The sequence below is a fragment of the Hydra viridissima genome, unplaced genomic scaffold (genome assembly GCF_058129835.1).
Source record: "Hydra viridissima isolate aposymbiotic clone 2 unplaced genomic scaffold, HvirCarnegie_v1 scaffold_5, whole genome shotgun sequence".
NCBI lineage: Eukaryota > Metazoa > Cnidaria > Hydrozoa > Anthoathecata > Hydridae > Hydra > Hydra viridissima.
In genome coordinates, this window is record NW_028324304.1 from 11195288 (window position 1) to 11215506 (window position 20219).

General features: G+C 30.2%; 3 protein-coding genes across 4 annotated transcripts; 1 reads left to right on the plus strand and 2 right to left on the minus strand.

The window, feature by feature from the left end:
- The first annotated feature begins 384 nt into the window (after window positions 1–384).
- On the plus strand, window positions 385–1521 carry LOC149888650 (uncharacterized). The gene is made up of 2 exons (XM_090087225.1): window positions 385–577; window positions 923–1521. The coding sequence occupies exons 1-2, from the start codon at window positions 469–471 to the stop codon at window positions 1291–1293; spliced, it is 480 nt and encodes a 159-aa protein (XP_089943351.1). The 5' UTR covers window positions 385–468; the 3' UTR covers window positions 1294–1521.
- A 1125-nt stretch (window positions 1522–2646) lies between these two features.
- Window positions 2647–17558, minus strand: LOC149888651 (uncharacterized). Of its 2 annotated transcripts, XM_090087214.1 has the most exons (11): window positions 16928–17558; window positions 16512–16580; window positions 16225–16301; window positions 8270–8317; window positions 8057–8103; window positions 7511–7621; window positions 6929–7009; window positions 4881–5019; window positions 4586–4668; window positions 3203–3299; window positions 2647–2889 (listed from the first exon to the last, which is right to left on the minus strand). In XM_090087214.1, the coding sequence occupies exons 1-11, from the start codon at window positions 17178–17180 to the stop codon at window positions 2722–2724; spliced, it is 1173 nt and encodes a 390-aa protein (XP_089943340.1). In that variant the 5' UTR covers window positions 17181–17558; the 3' UTR covers window positions 2647–2721. The 2 variants fall into 2 exon arrangements, with proteins under 2 accessions (XP_089943340.1, XP_089943341.1); XM_090087215.1 differs by lacking the exons at window positions 2647–2889; window positions 3203–3299; window positions 4586–4668 and having other exon boundaries at window positions 6929–6968.
- LOC145184732 (uncharacterized) lies at window positions 10865–13497 on the minus strand. The gene is made up of 2 exons (XM_080060481.2): window positions 11683–13497; window positions 10865–11511 (listed from the first exon to the last, which is right to left on the minus strand). The coding sequence occupies exons 1-2, from the start codon at window positions 13336–13338 to the stop codon at window positions 10969–10971; spliced, it is 2199 nt and encodes a 732-aa protein (XP_079916607.2). The 5' UTR covers window positions 13339–13497; the 3' UTR covers window positions 10865–10968.
- Window positions 17559–20219: the final 2661 nt, after the last annotated feature.

The following is a 20219-nucleotide window of genomic DNA, read 5'->3' on the forward strand; positions in this document are numbered from 1 at the left end:
TTGTTAACGAGGTAAAAACAAAACAGAGATTATAACAATAGCTGCAAGTTTACTAAAATTTGTTTTTTGAAAAATTAGGGGGTTATTGTAATAAAAAAGTTTCATTAATAAGTAGTTTTAAAAAAATCATTGCTTAAAAACTTCTTATAATTTTTATTAATTATGTAAAGTAAATAAATTATTTAAGTTTTAAAATTTAGCATTTTATTTAAGTGTAGAGTAAATTATAGTAAATGTGGTTCAACCAAAAATCCCCCCTAATTGTTTTTTTATAAAACTCAGGGAAAATCCCAATTAACGCCATAACATTTTAAAAGAATTTGATTGGTTATTAGAACAATTAGTTAGAACCCAGCTGATTATTCATTTTGCTCAAATAGCTCTCATCAAAACAAAACTTTACTCTGCAATCGTTTCTTATAGCAAGGAGCTTGCCTATACAAACTTGCAATTCTCTAGGTTTTGAAAATGAACAGAGTATTTCTCATATCTGCTGTGGAAGGAGTTGAAGCAATCGAACAGGTTAATAACATATATCGGCACTTAAGCTACCGAGGAAATGATGTTACACTTTTTGGTAAGCACATTTGTTTGCCGAGGTTTCTTTTTTTTATTTCTTTCGGACTGGAAATCTTCTGAAACTATTGTACAAAGGCTATTTCTTACTCTTTCCTTTCGTTTGGTATTATGGAAAAACAAACTCATCTAAACTACAACAAATTTTTTCTTTTTAAAGATTTTTTATGTTGTTTACAAACTAGTAGATGTTAAATCGCAGTAGAGCTTATGACGTCATACACTGACGTTTATGTTTAAGAGTTTCAAAAAAAAATATTTTTTTTGTAGTGATTCTTTTTGATTAACAACACAACGTGTTACTTTTACGTTTATTATATTTCTTAATTTGATTTTCTCTCTTCAGATATATCCCGCTTAAAGACAGATGATGCATTAGTGTTGCACCAACTCGACATCTTTAAGTTCCAAATAATAGATTCGGCTGATGCCATTATTCTTGTTACAGATGAATTTTGTGCTTCATTAACACAAATCGTACAATCGTTATTTACGACATCTTTGAAATCAAAACGCTCGAGTAACGTTTGGTATCACAATGGCGTTTGCTGTACGATACTGGGCGGTTCTGTCAAAAAGTCTCGGGTAGCAAAGCAGCTGTGGGAAGTTTTCTCTGACCAGCACGACCTAGATTTTACTGATCTTTTTCCTTACGGAAAAACTAAAACTTACAGTTTAGACTACACCAAAGAAACGGCACAGCCAACCGTAGTGTAGCGGCGCAACATTTCGACAGTACTGTAAATATGGGTGGTATTATGTATATAGCGCATGCGATATTATCAACCTCTTTCCATTTGTGTAGAGTTTTCTCATTTGAATTTGGAGATGAACGCTATAGACAAATCGGAGAGTGTCAAAGCTATCACTTCTTTATCGACTCTTGTTTATTTTAAAATGATTGAAGGAGCGCTGTGAAACTTTTGAAATTTCAGGTTTTGAAGTTTTCACAGCTCTGTCTTTTATTTTTAAAAGAGTTTTAAAAAAAAAGTTAATATCCGGTTTTCGGAGTGTTGATTTATATTTTTTTGTATATTTATAAATATATATATATTAGCTATATTTTTTATAGTATAAATATTGAACTCTTATAGAGAATTGTGTTAAGAATTTGATTTTAAATTTTATATCAACGGCAGCAACGTCGTAAATTGCCGACGTTGTCGACGTTAGGTTTTTGTTTTTATGCGAAGATTTTTATTCGTTTCAATAAAATTTCTGTAATATAAAAATGAAAATGTAAAAAAAAAAAACTTTAAAATAATAAAAAAAAAACAAGAATCATCTTATGTTTGTTATCGGTTTTATTCTTATAAAATCCCTCACTTTCATGCTGTTTTTTTTGTTTTGTTTTGGGCGCGATGCTCAAGGTGTTAAGGCACCATTGGTTTAAAAAAGTTTTATTACTTGTAGACGTGCGAATGCTGAAAATTTTTTTATAAGTCAGTAGGAAAAACGTGCAACTATAAGAGTCGCTCCTTTTTGTCCGTGAATATTGCAATCTAAAGTGGTACAACTCAATGTTTTAATTGTTTTGTGTAAGGTGTTTCGGAGGTTGAATAGTTGACGCAAATAAAATTTAGGAAACTGTTATTTGATTAACTTTTTTTGAATGGCCGGCAGAAAACGTGAGATAAGGACATTCAATCACTGGTTCAAATTTGCACATCGTTGGAAAAGATCGTAGAATTTTATTTAAAGACATGCCGACTTTTGAAGTCTTTCATTTAAAGGTGGTTAAAGAAAGTAAATTAAAAATAAATCCACAAGTAAACATGTTGGTGATTTATAACTTCTATTTATGGAAATTACTTTCTGTTATCGCACTAGTTTCTTTTAAACAGCAAAGAAAATGACAGCGGCAAGTTTCCTTATATAGCAAAAAGAAGAAGAAAAAAAAAAAAAAATTTTAATCAACTTAACTTCGGTTTGAAAATTAGTAAAAATATAAGTTTTAAATAAAGCTTTGGAATAAGCGTTAAGTAGCTATAATCCATTTCACAAATATCCGGTCCGGAGTTTATAATATAAACGAGGAGGAAGAGGGGTGTGAAGACAAAACAACTGTTATTTTACGATTTTATATTATCATCATTAGTCGAACGAATCCAAATCTGTTTTTTAGAAATGCCAGATATCCTAGGATTATATTTTTTTCGTGATTTTGTAATCCGACAAAATTTGTCTGATGATTTTAACTACGCTTTGATGTTTAGTTAACAACACTTGAGTTAGTGAGCCTTTAAGCTTTGTTGATTTGCTATTTTGGTATGCTGAATTTTTCGTATACATGTCACATGATTTTATCCATATCTATAACAAAGATTTAATGAATACTTTAATTTGTAATCAAAATATATTTGACTCTCCCCCTCCCCCCTACTTCGAACACAATCTTGTGAATTTTAAGACTTAATATTTTTCAAAAATTTGACTTGCATGTCAAATTTTGGAAAAAAACGGACAGCTAAAAAAACGTCGCTTAACGATGCTAACAGTAATTGCAACTGATTATAAATATCGCTGTTAATATTGTGAAATAAAATTAACAATATTAACAGCGATATTTATAATCAGTTGTTTAATTACGTCGTAGGAAAAAAAGACTTTCTTTTTAAACACTTACATCGTTTTTGTTGGTTGATATTGAATCGCTATATTTACTTGTCCAAATGTGTTGGATAGGCACCTTATGAGGAAATGGTCGCAGTTTGTGAAGCATTCTTTAAGCAAACATAAAAATTAGTAGAAGATCTGATATCAAGCAATTCTATATAAATTTAACTAAGTTACATATAAATTTTCTATATAAATTTAAGTAAGGATGTAAAGAGTAATCATTCGGTCGTTATTTATAAGATTTTCATTTGATCAAAGATTTTAGGATATTAGATATTCCCTAATTGTCGCACTTAAAGATAAACAGAAATAAGATCAGATGAAGTTCATTGAAGACCTGAGGAATCGTTGTTAAATGGTCCCTTTTTAAAATTCTTTTAAAAGTATAATCCTACGACTTAATTCGAGATTATTTAATGTCATAATCTTATAGTGAGGGTTTAAACGGATGTTTACTACCAATTGTGACTGGCGATTGATACAGATTATATACAATAACACTGTTTATTAAGTGTTGCAAACAAATATTATGAGCAAGCATATTTAAAGCAAACAAATATTATCGACGAAAACTTTCGCCGTTGTTTATGTGACAGTAAAAAAATAATTCACTTGATATGATGAATGATGAATAGCTCATTGATTGGTGTAAAAAATTTTTATTAAATGTTTGCATAATACACGAGTATGTTCTGAACACAAATAAATCACATTGCTAATCATAACTAAATCCGTCGTCTTAAGCGTAAGCATAACGTCACAATCAGCGTTTACTTTCTTCCAAGATGGAACAGATAAAAGATAAGTTTGCTTGAACAGAAAAATGATTGGTAGAAAAATTATGAACCGAACATTGACACGCAAAAGAAAACAAAACAAAAAACAAAACAAAAAAAAAACACTTTATAAATAGAATTCAAAAATTTTGTCCATAAAGTTTGAAACATTTCTCTCATAATCCACAGTTTGATGAGCGTATGATAATTTCATTACTTTTGAGGAAGTATTTTCTCTGATTTTTTACTTGTTCAGAGAAAGTACATCGCCATTGTTCCCAAGGACAAGATATAAGTATTGAAAATGCAATCGGAAAACAAATGAAGACCACACTGGAAAAACGATCAAGCTACATTTTTGCTTTTTTTGGGTTTTTGCCCCTGTTATATTCGGCTGCAGTTTAACTATGTAATAATTGACTATATAACCAGAAAACCGATCAAATTACACAGATATTTAGCTTAACAAATAAGTGAGCTATGGTGTGAGCTATGGTTTTTTGAAGTTTAAAATCTAATTTACTCAAAACAATAAAAATGTAGCTTGATCGTTTTTCCAGTGTGGTCCTCAAATTGATAATATACTTTTCCATCTATAGAGTCAAACATTTTACCTGGACTGTGATAGGCTTTCATTAAGGTAGAAGTGTTCCTCAACAGCACTACTAACATGACCCGGTTTACACTGCAAATAATTCTAAACAAACAAGAATGACTAAAACAGCAGTATGAGACAAAATGCATGAACATAAAGCACATGCCAAAACACACCAAATATTGCAGCAACAGCATAACTATAATATGAAGAATAAAATACAGTGAACTAAATATATACCAAAACATTAAAAGAATGCAATAACATACACCAATACAACAAACACAGATGTTATGCGTTTTGAGCATAAATACCTGTCTCTGTGCTACTCTTTCATCTATTGTCTTATAATTCATAGCATGAACAAATACACCTGTTTGCAGACCTATTCTTGATAAACCAAGAGCAGCGCTGAAGTGTTTCATCTGTAGACTCGGAAGTAATGAGTGAAACCTGTGCAGAAATAACTATTTCAATCAATAAGTATACAGCTATTCACGAAAGTTTAAACGATTGCAGAATTTTTATCAAGTATGTTTGGTTTTTGTTTAATAAAGAAAAACTGTAAAATGATATCGACTTAATTTTTTTTATTTATTAAAGAAAAAGTAATTAGCTTTAAAATGAATATGAACATGTTATAAAAATTTTAATATTTAGTTAGAAAAAAGCTATTACAAAAAATCTTATAGGAAAAATAAGAAGCACAAAAGTTTAAACGAATTGCAACATTCGAACAAAAAATGAAAAAAAAAAGCGAAATTAATATTTGAAGTGTCCTCCTTTGTTTTTATAGCAAAGATAAACTCGTTTATGCATTGATTCAACTAATTTCATGCACATCACGTGAGGTACCTTCAGCCAGTACTCATTCAAAAGTTGCTTTAAATGCTGAGTTGATTGAATTTCATGGTATGTCAGTTGATTGTCGATCCAAGACCAAATATTTTCGATTGGGTTGAGATCTGATGATCTAGGGCACCAGGGCATCACATTGAACTTTTTTTTCAAAAAATATTCCTTGATTGAGTGTGCTGTATGAGCTGAAGCCCCGTCTTGTTGAAAGATGAATTGCTTGCTTCTGCCATACAAGTGTCTGATTGATTGAACTAAACACATTTCCAATGTGTTCTTGTAGGTGTATTGATTAATTCGGCCTTCATACAGCTCACAGAAGCCTATACCTTTGTGAGAAAAACATCCCCAGATGCTAACCGAACCTCCACTGCCTTGTCGACAATGTTGCAAAAACTTGTCTGAATATTTCTCAGTTGCAAATCTTTTGATATAGATTCTTCCCTTGCGGTTTACAACTTGAAAGTTAGCTTCATCACTCCAAATAACATTTGCCCACTGTTCTACAGACCAGTCCAGCCTTTCTTTGGACCACACTTGTCGTTTACGTTTATCCGTGATTGAAAGAATAGGTTTTTTAGCAGCTATGTACGTTCCAATACCTTTGTCCGACAATGTTCGTCTCACGAGCTCTCTGCTAACTTTTGGATTATTTTTTGACTCATTGAAGATTTGTGCTAGCTTTTTGTAGCTGAGTCTGGGGTTTTCTCTGCTCATTCTGAATATACCATTTTTGTCACGGTTGCTGAGTTTGGATGGTCTCCCAGTACGCAGCATGTCAGAGACGTCCTTGGTAAGTTCCCAGGTTTTGATGGTTTTTCTAATGCAATATTCAGAAATGTTAAGTATTTTGCCTATTTGAACGTTTGTGTGATTTTTTGTTTGCGCCATACCAATAACTTGCCATTTGATGTCACTAGAAACTGATTTTCGACCCATTTGCAAGCAATTGAAATTAATTTGAAATTCACAATATTTTAAGTTGATTTTTAATGAATTAAAAGCTGCCTGATGATGTTGTGATGAATTTTTTGATTGAAAAACTACTCAATTATTTGCTAATTAATTGATAAATTTGCTGCGAAAAAAAGTTTTGCAGCGGATTTATCAATTAATTAGCAAATAATTGATCCTAAATAAAATAGTTTAAACTTTTGTGAAACCTCTTAATTTGTATCACCTACCTTTTAATGAAATTTCTGAGTAAACGGTAATGAGTCAAAACTTACTTTTTTTTATTCTATTAACAAATAACCTATTTACCAAATTGGAAAAATAATTATTTTGATATCTATTTCCGTTAGATTTTTATTCAAGAAAAACCGAAGATTAGATTTGAAAATTCTGCAATCATTTAAACTTTCGTGAATAGCTGTACAAAATACTGTAGTATTCATATTCAGTATATACGTTGAAATGATTCAATATATGTTATAACAAGTATATTGCTTTACTTATAAGTATTATATGTATATATTTATACAAAAACAAACACACAAATATTTACCAGTATTTATTCCAGGGGTTTTCTTCTCCAAGAAACAAACCTTCAAAAATAGGATTGATAAAAACTCCAGATGCAACTGATCTTTAATAAAAAAAAAAAAAAAAAAAGAAGTTGTTTTAGCTGCAAACTTTAAAATCATAAATCATCTTCGTTTGTTTACTTTCTATCATTTTTATTGATTTATCTCAACTTTGTTATTGTATCTAACCTCTCTTTGTTACTTTCTACCTCTTATACTTCTACTTTTGTATTGCTTTGGTAGAAAAAGCTGCACCTTTTCCTCACAATTTTTATTTATCTTAACTGATTTCTATAGAGAAGTATGATCATTTCAGCAGAGAGATGTTGTGATTTCTACACAGAAGTATGATCCTTTCACAGTTTAGCTTGGTCAAAACTATTTTAATTTGTAAAAGAAATCTTTAAATGTAATAAGATAAAATATGATCATAACTAATTTGTGTTTTATAAAGTCACTACTAAACTCAAATGTTTGAACTATTACCATTTATATGCTGGCAATTATCTCATTTGGGTGAACAGCAAAAATCTTTTGTAAAGTTCATTCAAAAAAGAACTTACTCAGGAAAAACTTGAGTGTAAAATTTTGCAATCGATGCTCCAATATCTGCACCTACCAGAACAAATGGCTTCTCTTCAGTATCAAATAATCGATGAAAATCTTCTACCATTCTAAATGCAATTAATAAGGCATACTTTTTAAAAATATTACAATACCTAAAATTGTTTCTACATAAAATTATATCTTTATATATAAAGGAAAGAATTTATACTTTGATGTGTTGTTTAAATGTTTTAAACAAATAAATTAGTGCTCTGTTGTTTAACAACTCTGTTGCACAATAGTGCAGGATTTTAAACAAAAAATCTTAGATTCCTAAAGGGCATGACAATAACTAGTAGTGCATACCAACTAATTTGGTATTTGTATTACAACATTATATGCAAATTGATCAAGTTATCACAATATTTAATGATAGATTCAAAAGGTGTTCACTTTATTAAACTTAGTTCAGTTTGGTGATAAATTTTTTTACTTGATTGTTGTTTGAATGTTTGTTCTTTTTTTAAATGATCAATAAAATTAATAATGACGATAGAGTTTACCTTTCCACAGTGTATGGTTGTCCACCTTTCTTAGTTTCATTCACTAACTAAATGATAGATTAAATGATAGATTAAAAGGTGAGGGAAAAAAAGACCAATATAAAAAAGATTTCTTGAAGTTAAAAAAAAAAAAAAAAAAAAAAAAAAAAAAAAATTCAAATAGAAATAATTTGTTAAGAGATAAGAATGTTTGAAAAATAAAACATAAAATACTTTAGGTTTTTCACTGTACCCTAACCCTGCACGATCATAAATGCAAACCTAAAAAAAATATTGTTATAATGAAAATAACAAAAAATATGCAAAAACTGAATTTTTATTAAAAATGTTTAAATATTTAAAACCAAAATGAATTTAAAAAATAGGGTTTAACAAGACAAGGTCTTTTTGATACATCAACATTTTCAAATAATGAAAAAAATAATCAGTTTTTACGGAAAGCTGGTTCATTTGTTTGTGGTGAATTGTTTAAAATAATTGGATTTCCATTTGAATGAGAACTTTAAAAGTGTTGCAATTTACTTTAAAAATATGGAAATAGGAAAAAATTTTTAAACTTAACTGAAAATGATTCAAAAAGAAACATTTTTAAGACAACAAATGCTTTTTATATTTAAAGTCTTTTAAAAAACAGTATAAATCTTTTCAGGAAATACTTAAGTGTTAACCAATAATTATCTTTTAAATATGTTTAACAACGATGCTAAGTTTTGACCTATTTTTAGAACTAGGTGATTGTTAACATGTAATAGCTACAAAAATGTAAACGGTATAAATAAAGAATTAGTATGATAAGATGTAGTCAGTCAGATTGAGTTTGAAAAACAGTCCACAAGAAAATACATCATTTAAATACTTAAAATATCTTACTCAGAGAAAATACAGATATTAAAATTAACTCTAGAGTCAGGTTCACACGCAAAGGGTGCAAAGTTTTTCAATTTACTTCAAGATTTTATCACTAAAGGGTACATACAACAAATACTAAAAAAACTGCTTTTTATCATTTTAAATAAACTTTATATACAATTAGTGATTGACAAAACAGAAATTTCAGTCGAAACAGAGAGTACTGAAATTTCAATTCAGTAAAATTGTAACTGAAACCAAAATTTGAGCGAAACCGAGACAAGCTGAAACTTGAAAACCAAATCAATACCAAAATAACATGAAATAACTATTTTACTTAGTTATTTAATGTTAATTTACATAGTTATTTCATATTATTTTATAGAGTTATTTCATGTTATTTTACAAAGTTATTACATACTATTTTACATAGTTATTTCATGATACTTTACATAGTTATTTCATGATACTTTACATAGTTATTTCATGTTATTTTGGTATTGATTTGGTTTTCTCACTAGAAAATCTAAACCAATACTAATCATTCAAAAAAAGAATTAAGAAGAGTTTATTGAGCTTATATCCAATAAAATCAATAAACTTATAACCTGTTTGTTATAGTTAAAAGTCAAGTCAAATGCTTCAAAGATTTTAAATAGTTATTAAATGAAAATGAGTGTATAATCTGGGTGACTTTGTATAGAACGTCTAATTTGTTGTACAGAATGAAGTGCAAAATTATTACTGGAACAAATCTATATTTTTAAAAAATTTATCTTAGTGTTATAAACTTCATGCTGTTACAAACTTCATACTATTGCTATATACTTAATCCTATTGTTACAAACTTCATCCTATTGTTGACTAAACTTTATCCTATTGTTATATACTATAAATCAAATGATGAACTGATATCTAAACCATTTTGATTCCTTTGTAATGACAATGAGTACAACATGCACTTTCTGATGGCAATGAGCCCAATATGTACTTTATGATGACAATAAGCATATTTCAGGGTTGCCACTGTTATTAAAGAACAAAATTCCCTGATTTTCCTGATTTTTCGCTAAAATTTCACTTTTTTCTCCCTGATTTTCCCTGATTTTTTGCAAAAATTTCACTTTTTTCTCCCTGATTTTTTTGCAAAAATTTCACTTTTTCCTCCCTGACTTTACCTGATTTTTTACTAAAATTTCGCTTTTATCTCCCTGACTTTCCCTGATGTTTCGCTAAAATTTTGCTTATCTCCCCCTGATATTTCCAGCATTCAAACACCCAAACTTAACTTCCAAACCAAACTTCTTCATTAACCCCAGAGCATTTTTATCTCTAAAAAAACAGATACTATAATCCCAAATGAGTAATGAACCAATCAATTTGTATGAAAATTAAAATAAATAATCAAACACTTCAATCAACACATGAAATTGTTCTTTGAAAAAAATATAAAAACTACAGTAGAATCCCATCAACTTGAACTCTGAAGGGGTGTGTATATAATATATATATATATATATATATATATATATATATATATATATATATATATATATATATATATATATATTAGGGCTGTCCAAAAAAAAATTTTTTTTCAGATTTGATTGCATAGTTGTTTATTTTGTGCCATTTGACATAGTAATTGACTGTGCAAAAAATCTTTCCAATCAGATAATGTTTAGGGGGTGCTCAATGACCATAAACTTTTACGAAAAATGTGAAAAACATGGAAAAAGTAACAAAGTTCCACAAATTTCTAAAACCCGGTTAATTAGATTTTTCAGATTTGATCAGTTTTAATTATCTCTAAATATTAAATTCTGAATACAAATTACAATCCACATCCACTTTAGACTGGTTTATTAGCAGAGAAATTAATGAAATAAAATACTGCAATACGACTAAAGTTCTGTGGTTTTTGTTATATCAGAATTTTTCCAAAATAAAACACTAGGATTTTTGACTCTTTGTCATTGATTAAAATACGAATTATAAACAAAAAAACATATGAGCAATTAACATTTAATTATCGTAATGTTATAGTTCGTGCAATGTTAATGCTAGCGAAGACTATAACTCTTCAGAGTACACTTTCTGGCATCTGGCACTCGCTTTCTGTGATCCTCAACCACCTGAATTAACCTCTGCATTTCAGATTCATTCCTTGTAATCGATTCATTAAACATCGACATTAAAGCCACAGATCGTTCAGCAGCATCATTTACTACTTTCAATGAATATACTAAATTTTTTCCTTCTTGGTATTCTGGGGAATCATTCCAGGTAGCTGGATCGTTGTTGAACAGAAAATCAATATCAACCTTCATTGACCGCAACGCACTTGCTGAAACTGATGTCACCAGCATGTCCAGAGATTTCTTCTCTAGACTTTCAATGTTCTTTAATTTGATCAACCTTTCAGACCAGTTCTCACCGTGAAATTTCATGTTGGAAATCATTTTTCGCTTCTCTTCCGTTTGAAGTTTGTTTGAAAACAAAGCTAGTGGGACCAATTCTGGTGAAAGGTACCACAAATGGTTTTGAAAGTTCTTGACTGCTGCTTCGGAAATCGTTTTATTCACAACTGCAAACTGCTTAAGTTGCTGAAACAGAAACAAGTCATTAACTGGAGCATCGCTGGCATTTGTGCATGATATCCAAGATTTTACATAAACCAGACTAGCAAATAAGCAAAATTCACAGAGATTTTTTTCCTCTTTTGTGGTCAACTTGAACTCTTCACGAAATAAATAAATCTTAAAACAATAAATAACCTTGGCCATCCAGCGAGCCATGTGATAAGCACCAGGGATCTTGAAATGATAATTTTTCTCTTCTTGATCAGGCAGTTTTCCAAGTATTAACAGACAGAGATCCATGATTTCTTTGTAGTCATCCCTTGGCATTTTAACATGCAGGTTTTCTTTGAGGAATGCAATCACTTCATTTTGTAGTTCTTGCACCAGGGGTATTTTCATTCGAATGTCATCCAGAGGTTTAAAATTTCCTTGATTAACTTTGGGCCAATATTGCTGAAATCTCTGGAAAAGAGGTATGTTGGGACCAGATGATGGTCCAAATAGTGATCCAAACACTCCTGCTACAATGATCTCATGAACATGGTGTCTGCAAGCGAAATATAACAAATTTCTACCTATATGTTTCTCTAGAACTACACATGCACCATTTTTGGAGCCAGTGTTAGAGGCTGTAGTATCAAAACTCATTCCAATAACATCACCAATTATGTCCCAGAAATTAAGCAGATGAATAACTGCTTTTGCTTGGGCTTCTCCAGTTCCAGCTGACAGTTTTGCTATTCCAAGTATTTTGTCAACATTGTGACCTGTCACACCTACAGATAGCCGGTCAACATTTGCTTTAGGGGCTGCAGAATTTGTACGATCTATCATCAGTTTGCCATCCCAGTGGACGATTAATGGTGGTTTGTCCAAATCGCAGAATTCAGTTCGAACAGTGGCTTCAATATTTGATCGATGATAGGTTCGTTTTCTACGGACTGAAGAACGTGACAATGATCCATCATCGAGGTTCTGTCCACCAGCCCTTGCAATTGCTGCTGCTAGTATAGTAAATTTTGTGTCAGATAGATTAATTCTGTCTAATGTTGATGAAACATCAGGCGAGTCAAGAATTGTATCTAAGATACATTGTCGTTTTGGAGTACTTGCTAAACTTGATTCAGCTGACCCTGAAGAACTTGCTTTACTGACTTGTTGTCTGTAATAAACAGGGATTTCTATCTCAAAATCTCTATCAACCATTTTGTCATTATCAACAGCATCGTTATCGTTGTCATCACTATAACTTTCGTCATGTAAAGGTTCAATAACAGGAACTATTGCACTCGCACCAGATTGTCTTTGCTCTTCTTTTAGCTTTCGTTCTCTCTCTGCTTGTTTCCTTGCTTCATTTCTTTCTTCTAATTTTGAAAGTTCTTTGTCCTCTCCAAACATCGCCATTTTTCTCTGACATCTCTGATCCAATAAAAATTCTTTATCTTCTTCAATTCTGATCATGGTTTCAGCATCCTTGTGGGCAATGTCAAAAAGTAGGCCAATGGTGTCTGTAAATGATTTCTCTCTCGATTTCTGAGAATCTGACAATCTGGATTTATTTTTTTTTATTAATTTAAATTCCTGGACTAAAGTTTTCAACTTTAAGACTACATTCGGATGAAATGCTGTCGGAATACGGGCTTTATTCCAAATAAAAATCAGTTCATCAACAGTTGTTTTAAGACTTTCAGGCACTGACTTTTTGGTTGAATAAAGATGATAAAAAAATGTTTTTAAAACATCAGATGTTAAGGGAAGAACTTTATCTGGAAGATTTGGCTCTGGTTGTCCAATTAAAAAGATTTTGGTTTGAAGTCGTGTAGAGATAGCAACACGAGATGATGCTGCCATTTCAATGATAACTGAAATATTATGAGAAAATCAAAACTCAATACCATATTATACAAACTTATTATTCAGTTGTTGGTTTATGCAGCTGCAGCAATATATTATAATAATTATTACTAAAGAAATTAAATAAATATTTTCAAATTAGAAATTATTATTATCTGCACTTAATAACAAACAATACACTACCAGACTACCATGCTAGTTTTCTGTAATAGGTTACTAAGGTTAGGTACTATCAAAATATTAATACATTTGTTGTCAAACTGAAATTCCAAATAAAAATAATATTTATACTTGTAAACCTTTTTATTCTGTTTGAACAAATTCTAAATTGAGTTAAATAATAGTATTAAAATTATGAATACAAATTTTAACAAAATGATATAAACACAGTTGTTTTAAACACTAGCAGACATTTTTCAGTCTGGTGCCCTGATGACAGTTAATCTGCTGCACTTTAATTAATCTATATAGCACGCAATCAGACAATATTTCAGTGGAAAAAATCTAACTAACCAGGTTCTAGAAATTTTTGGAACTTTGGAACTTTTTACACATTTTTGATGTTTTTCGTAAAACTTTATGGTCATTGAGCACCCCCTAAACATTATCTGATTGGAAAGATTTTTTGCACAGTCAATTACTATGTCAAATGGCACAAAATAAACAACTATGCATTCAAATCCGAGAAAAAATTTTTTTTCCTGTGTTCACATGAACAGCCCTAATATATATATATATATATATATATATATATATATATATATATATATATATATATATATATATATATATATATATATATATATAAACATATATAACCAAAAGTAAACGCAATGTGATTAATTTTCTTTAAAAATGTTAAACATTAACCCTGGTACACTGGAAAAGGAAAATTTTTAGTAGAAAACATTTCAAAACATTAAAGAAAAATTAAAAGTTCCCTGATTTTCCCTGATTTTTTCCAAAATAAACTATTTTCCCCTGATTTGCCCTGATTGTATCTAAATTTCCCTGAATTTCCCTGATTTCCCTGATTTGGTGGCAACCCTGATATTTACTTTGTATATAAAATACAAGAAACATATATGTAAGAATTATGCTTACTACTAATTACATAAAGGCAAATCTTCCACGTGTTAATTACTTTTCTGTGCTGCACAATATAATAACATAAAATCTTTATTATTATTTGCTATCACAAAGACTTTAACATTAATGCTGAATAGGTATTTTGATACAAGCCATGGTAAGTCTCCTTGTGATGGCCTTGGAAGCAAAGTCAAAAAATTAACTACATAAGCTAGTGTGAAAAGAATAGAACTGGACAGATTTGAATAGAGATGAGATATTTGAATTTTTAGAAATTAACATTACACAAAGTTCAATCAACATTAAAACCAAGATTTACTACAGCAAGAACCTTGCCAGAATTAAGAAAACAAGGAAAAAAACTCAGAGTCAGAAAACAGATGACCAGATATTTAATCTTGGGCAGCTACAAAACGAATTGGACATGTAAAAAGTTTTTAAAGTTTTTCTTGGCCCTCAAAGAAAACATTGATTGGTTCCATTAAATCATGTTTTATGCCCACTTGATCCATCATCTACAACAAATGGTCATGTATACAAAATTTCTGAAACTGACAAATATTAATGAACAAAATAATCAAGATTTTTTTAAAAAAATTCTTTGATATGATATTGCAATTTCGACTGTCAAAAATGCCTTAAATTATTAATCTCAGTTTTTTTTCATTAATAAATTTACATACATTTATATTGTTCTACAGACAAATATATTCTTTAAGAATGATATTTGAACTCCGTGTGTGAAAGAATTTTTGAATTTCAGGTTGATACCTCATTCAGCTTATTCATTACTGTTATTTAATGCAATGGCCAATCCAAAAAAAATACTATGCTGATATAATTTAGGAAAAAATGAAACATGAACATATTAAGAAATGTAAAGAGCTTGTTACTCAAAATTTCAGGCTTTTAAAATTTTTTTAAACCCTTTAACATATGTGAAAATGAGCAAAATTAAAAACATAAAAAACGTAGAATTTTTTTTTCTTTCTCTTACTGATTAGAAATAAAATTTTTTCTTCTTTCAAACATGGTTTACTTCAAAATGGAGTTTACTTCAAAGTAGAAACTTCTAAATCATCATTCAATTAAACCCATTAGTTTTTCAAAAGTACCAAGCAAGTTTTTAAGCAAGTTTATATAAGCGACTTTATATAAGCGTGTTTATGAATTTTCTGTTTTAAACAAATGGAAAATTCTATTTTGTTAAATATCAGAAAACTCTTCTGATATAGAAACTTATACTTTGTCATTACTATTTTTGCTTTACTTTAAGATCTTTTACAACTGATATATAACTTCTTTGTTTTCATATCACCAAAAAGAAACAGTTTAATACAATTTTGAAGTTTTTAGTTATAGCTAAAGAAGTAGATAAAATCTTCAATCAGGCTATATAAAAAACTATTATTTATAAACTATATTTTACAAACTACAATTTATATTATTTTGTGTTGATTACAATTTTCTTTTATATGCTTAGACCAATTCTATTGATCTCCTGATCTCTCTGGTCAAAGAATAGAGTTGGTATTTAATGAACTGTTGATTTACAGAGGATATCACATAAAACAGCTTTGGAAAAAATTAATCTAAACATTTTTTTGAACAAAGTTGAAAAAATGTTCATTGTAAAAGATTTCATTGATTGTATTAAAAACTCCAACAAAAAGCCATTTCTCTTAGATTTTTACTTTATTTTATTTCTACTTTTTACATATTTGCATTAAAATTAACAAAAATAAACTAAAAAAATGAATCTACATGATTACAAAATGGTAAACATTTTTATACCTTTGTTAACTTTGCAATTTCTGGATATATTAAACTCCATATATCTGATGATAGACCAATTGGAGCATCCAAGATAACTATTATAGAAAAAACAATTTCTTAAATTAATGCATTATTTTTTTCTTTTTAAAGTATAAAACTGTAATATAGATTCCAATTTTTATGTGACTGTCAAGAACCATAAAATACATTTTAGTGTATATTAGCTTAATTTGACTTTAATTTCCATTTTGTCTTTGAAAATAAAAGAAGGTTTCATAGAATAACATGTAATTTTATGTTATCACCTGTTGGTATACCTTCCCCATAACAAGATTTAAACAACTTTTGTCCATGTCTTACATCAACTAGAATTCCTAAACAAAAAATTCAAACATATCAGCCACAGTTTTTTTGGACTAAATGGACTTTATAAAAGTAACATTAAGACAAACAAGTATCTTTGGATTTAAACTTATACATGTATATACATTTTTAAATTTATATATTTTTTTACAACTAAATGATAAAGCTTTGTAGTGTTTACACATGGCTCATTTTCAAAGATTTAAAAGATTTTAAAAATATGCATAACAATGCATCAAGACAACTTTGATTGTAAGTAGAATAAAAACTAAACAAAGTTAAGTGTATGCCATAATATAGAATTTTGAACATTTTTACTATATATTTTGTGTGATCATATAAGATATTAAAAAATAACCTTCCGGCTTCAGCACCTTTTCTTCTTGAACTAATGCAGCAAAGTTTAAAAATGGAGGAACTGCTAAAAAAATAATGATGTATTTCAAGATGCTTGTAAGTTTATGCTTCCAAGAACTTCTTTTTTCCTTGTCTTTTATTTTTTTCAAAGACTGTTTCTCTGGACCTTTGTTTTGCTCAGGAAATATATTTCGTATGCCTTGCAAGAAAATTTCATTTTCACTTTCAGCGTTCACTTTTTTCCTTATAACCATTGATAAATTTATTGTAAAATATATTAATTTTAGCAATGCAGTTATCCAGTGTTCACTAATACTTTATTGTCTTAAGGAAAAAAAACTTTAGAAATCAATTCAAGCGCCATTGTAGGATAGAAGTTATATAAAACTCTAAGTTATAAAAAAATACAAGTAGTGAGCTTAGCAGTGGTTATTTTTAACACTCAACTATTGGAATTACAATAGTACCGGATAGAGTTACGACTAAACAGAATAAAAGAAGGTTTAGATGATTTTCTCTTACTGAATCAAATTGAGCATTACTTAGAGTTTTAGCTGAAAGGTTTTACAAAATGCAGCTACACAATGATCACCGTAGCACGTGTCTTTATTATGTTCACGTTAACCTTAATTAAAAATTAAACTTTGTCAAGAAATAAGAAGCCGGACTGAATCGGTGGATATATATAAAAAACCGACCATTGCACTCAATTTTTTGTAGTTAGTTACCAACTACAAAAAATTGAGTGCAATGGTCGGTTTTTTATATATCTCCACCAAAAATGAAATAATACCAACTTGGTATTATTTCATTTTTGCCTAATTTGAGTCTAACGAGTATTTGTTGTCATGAATTTCATTCATAGCATCATACAGGGCTCAATTAAGGTAAAGAAATTTTATTTTATTTAACGATAAACGAAGGTTACTAAGATAAAATAAAAGTGAGTCAATAAGGTCGTTTTTATTTGTACTTTTTATACGATATTGTGATCCATTTACTTTAAAAGTTCTTAATAAACCTTAGACACAATAAAAATAACTCTTAGAGCAAAAAAGCTTGCGAAAGATTTTTAGAGGTCATATGTGCACAAGTTTTATATGGTGTTTGCATGTATTTGTATATATAGGTAGTCAAGTCTGGTCTCGTTTTTTAAGAAAATTAGTTATGAGCACTTTTGAGCTAGGTGGATAATATTGCTCCCATTTGGCAGTCGAATTACCACACTCGGCATCCGCCAATTATTTGTGACCACCACATTAGAATCAGGGCTCCTTTCGCACAAATCGTATAGCGGATGGTGTGGTTATAGTATAGATCACATATACCCTGGATCCTATTGGTCCAAGCCCAAAAGTCCATCGGAACTCGCGATGATGTCCGCTAAATGTCAGAGCGCTAGGGCGCCACCTGGGGTGAATTAATAGTGGTGTGATGCGAGATTAGCACAGATAATCTATGCTCTAGTCGAAAGAGTTGCAGATGCAGAAGGTTGTGAGGGTGCAAAGAATCGTATTACCTTAGGTTTCAATCACCCTGTTCACGTCGGATGAAAATCGCCTAAAGGTTGTATATTCAGTGCGTCATTTGCTGTATTGAAGATAGTTGTGCTCCCCTGACCAATCACTAATCCAAACGGGCTAGGTAATCATATTATTTTATCTTATTAAGGAGTATGTTTGAATTGCTTGGTCAAGACTGAGCAGTGTATGCCTCAGGGAAGGAGTAGCGAAAGCCTTCAGATTAGGAGTAGTTAAAAACATTTTCGAACAGATGTCCCCAGCAAGTTAAAGACTACCATAGATGAATAAATTCAAGACTAACTTCGATGGAAGAGATTCTCCCACGTCCCCCATGACGGACACGCCCCAGACCGACACAGTCTATTCTCACACCACACCATTTAATGCAGCTACGTCATCAATTTTGTGTTTTTGTGTTTCTGTTGGTTTTTATGGTTGGAGTTCTCCAAGATCATTGTGTTCTACTACTCAATATATAATATTATACCTTATATATAGTATTGGCACCAGATAATAGCAGAAAATATTGGTGAACTTGTAGCTATAAAGCGTCCATATGAATTGCAGCTTCAACAAGCTATAGAGTTCTCAAACTCAATACCGACCGAATATATTGATCGAGAGCGTCACCGATTGTATGCCCAAATGAACGGGGACAGCTTTTACCCAATGCACCAATGGCCCTTACCAACGCAATTGATTTTTTGGAACCAAGAGATCACAGACCTGCAGACCTTTAAGCTCACACTCTTCTTTTTAGGCAACGGATGTCCCCCATATCTAATTTTTTCATTTCTCATTCTTGGATTCAGGAGAAATATCACAAAGTTCAACAAACCAATAGGCCAACTAAAATGGTTATCCCAAAACCTAGAAACCCATAAACACCTCTGGTATTATTTTGACATCCACTATGACAGACTAAAATACCTAAACCTCCAACCTTATCCGCAACTATAGCGACATTCCCAACCCTGCACAGCTCATCGAATATCCAACATCAACCGTCTGGTTCACCCCCCCCCCCCGGTCTTCCCTAACATTGAAACAAATAAGTACTAATTAGATAATTATATAAGTATATAATTAGATAGTTAAAATAAATCAACGACTTTTTAGATAAAAAACTGTTAAGTTTTCCATCGTTCTATTTTCATGCCTAATATCAATTATTTTGGCTGCAAGGTCATTTTTTAGAAAAATTTAAGTTTTTGCACATACAAGAACGAGACAAACTTCCATGACTTCTGATAATAAAATGAAATATCTTGTCGTGCTTTTATTCAGAGGGAAATTTGATTGTGAATGGGGAGAATTCGAAAATGGACTTTTATGTTTCTTTTATCAGCAATTAAACTTTTAAGCATAAGAAGTTATGTGTATGTTACACAGACACATAAGAAGTTATGTGTATGTTAAGACGTTATGTGTATGTTACACAGGGGCAAACGAATTTTAGAAAAGTTTAGGTGGGGCTTCATATAAAAAAGTTTGGGATAAATTGGTTTAAAGCTTTTAATGTATAACTGTTGATATTCTCATAAATATACAAAGCGTATCAAGAACCCTGTGCCCCAATTCTGATGACATTTTATATTGCATATAAAAACCTTGCTGTAATAATACCAAACAAGAGCGTGTTTATTGGTTGCTGCAATTATAACTTTTATGGCAGAAGAGGTTTTCATCCTCGTGGAACTAATGAAGCTTTTTTCGCCTCGTTTTAGGATTCATTTCTTTGGTTGTCTGGATTTGATAACAAGTTTTGGG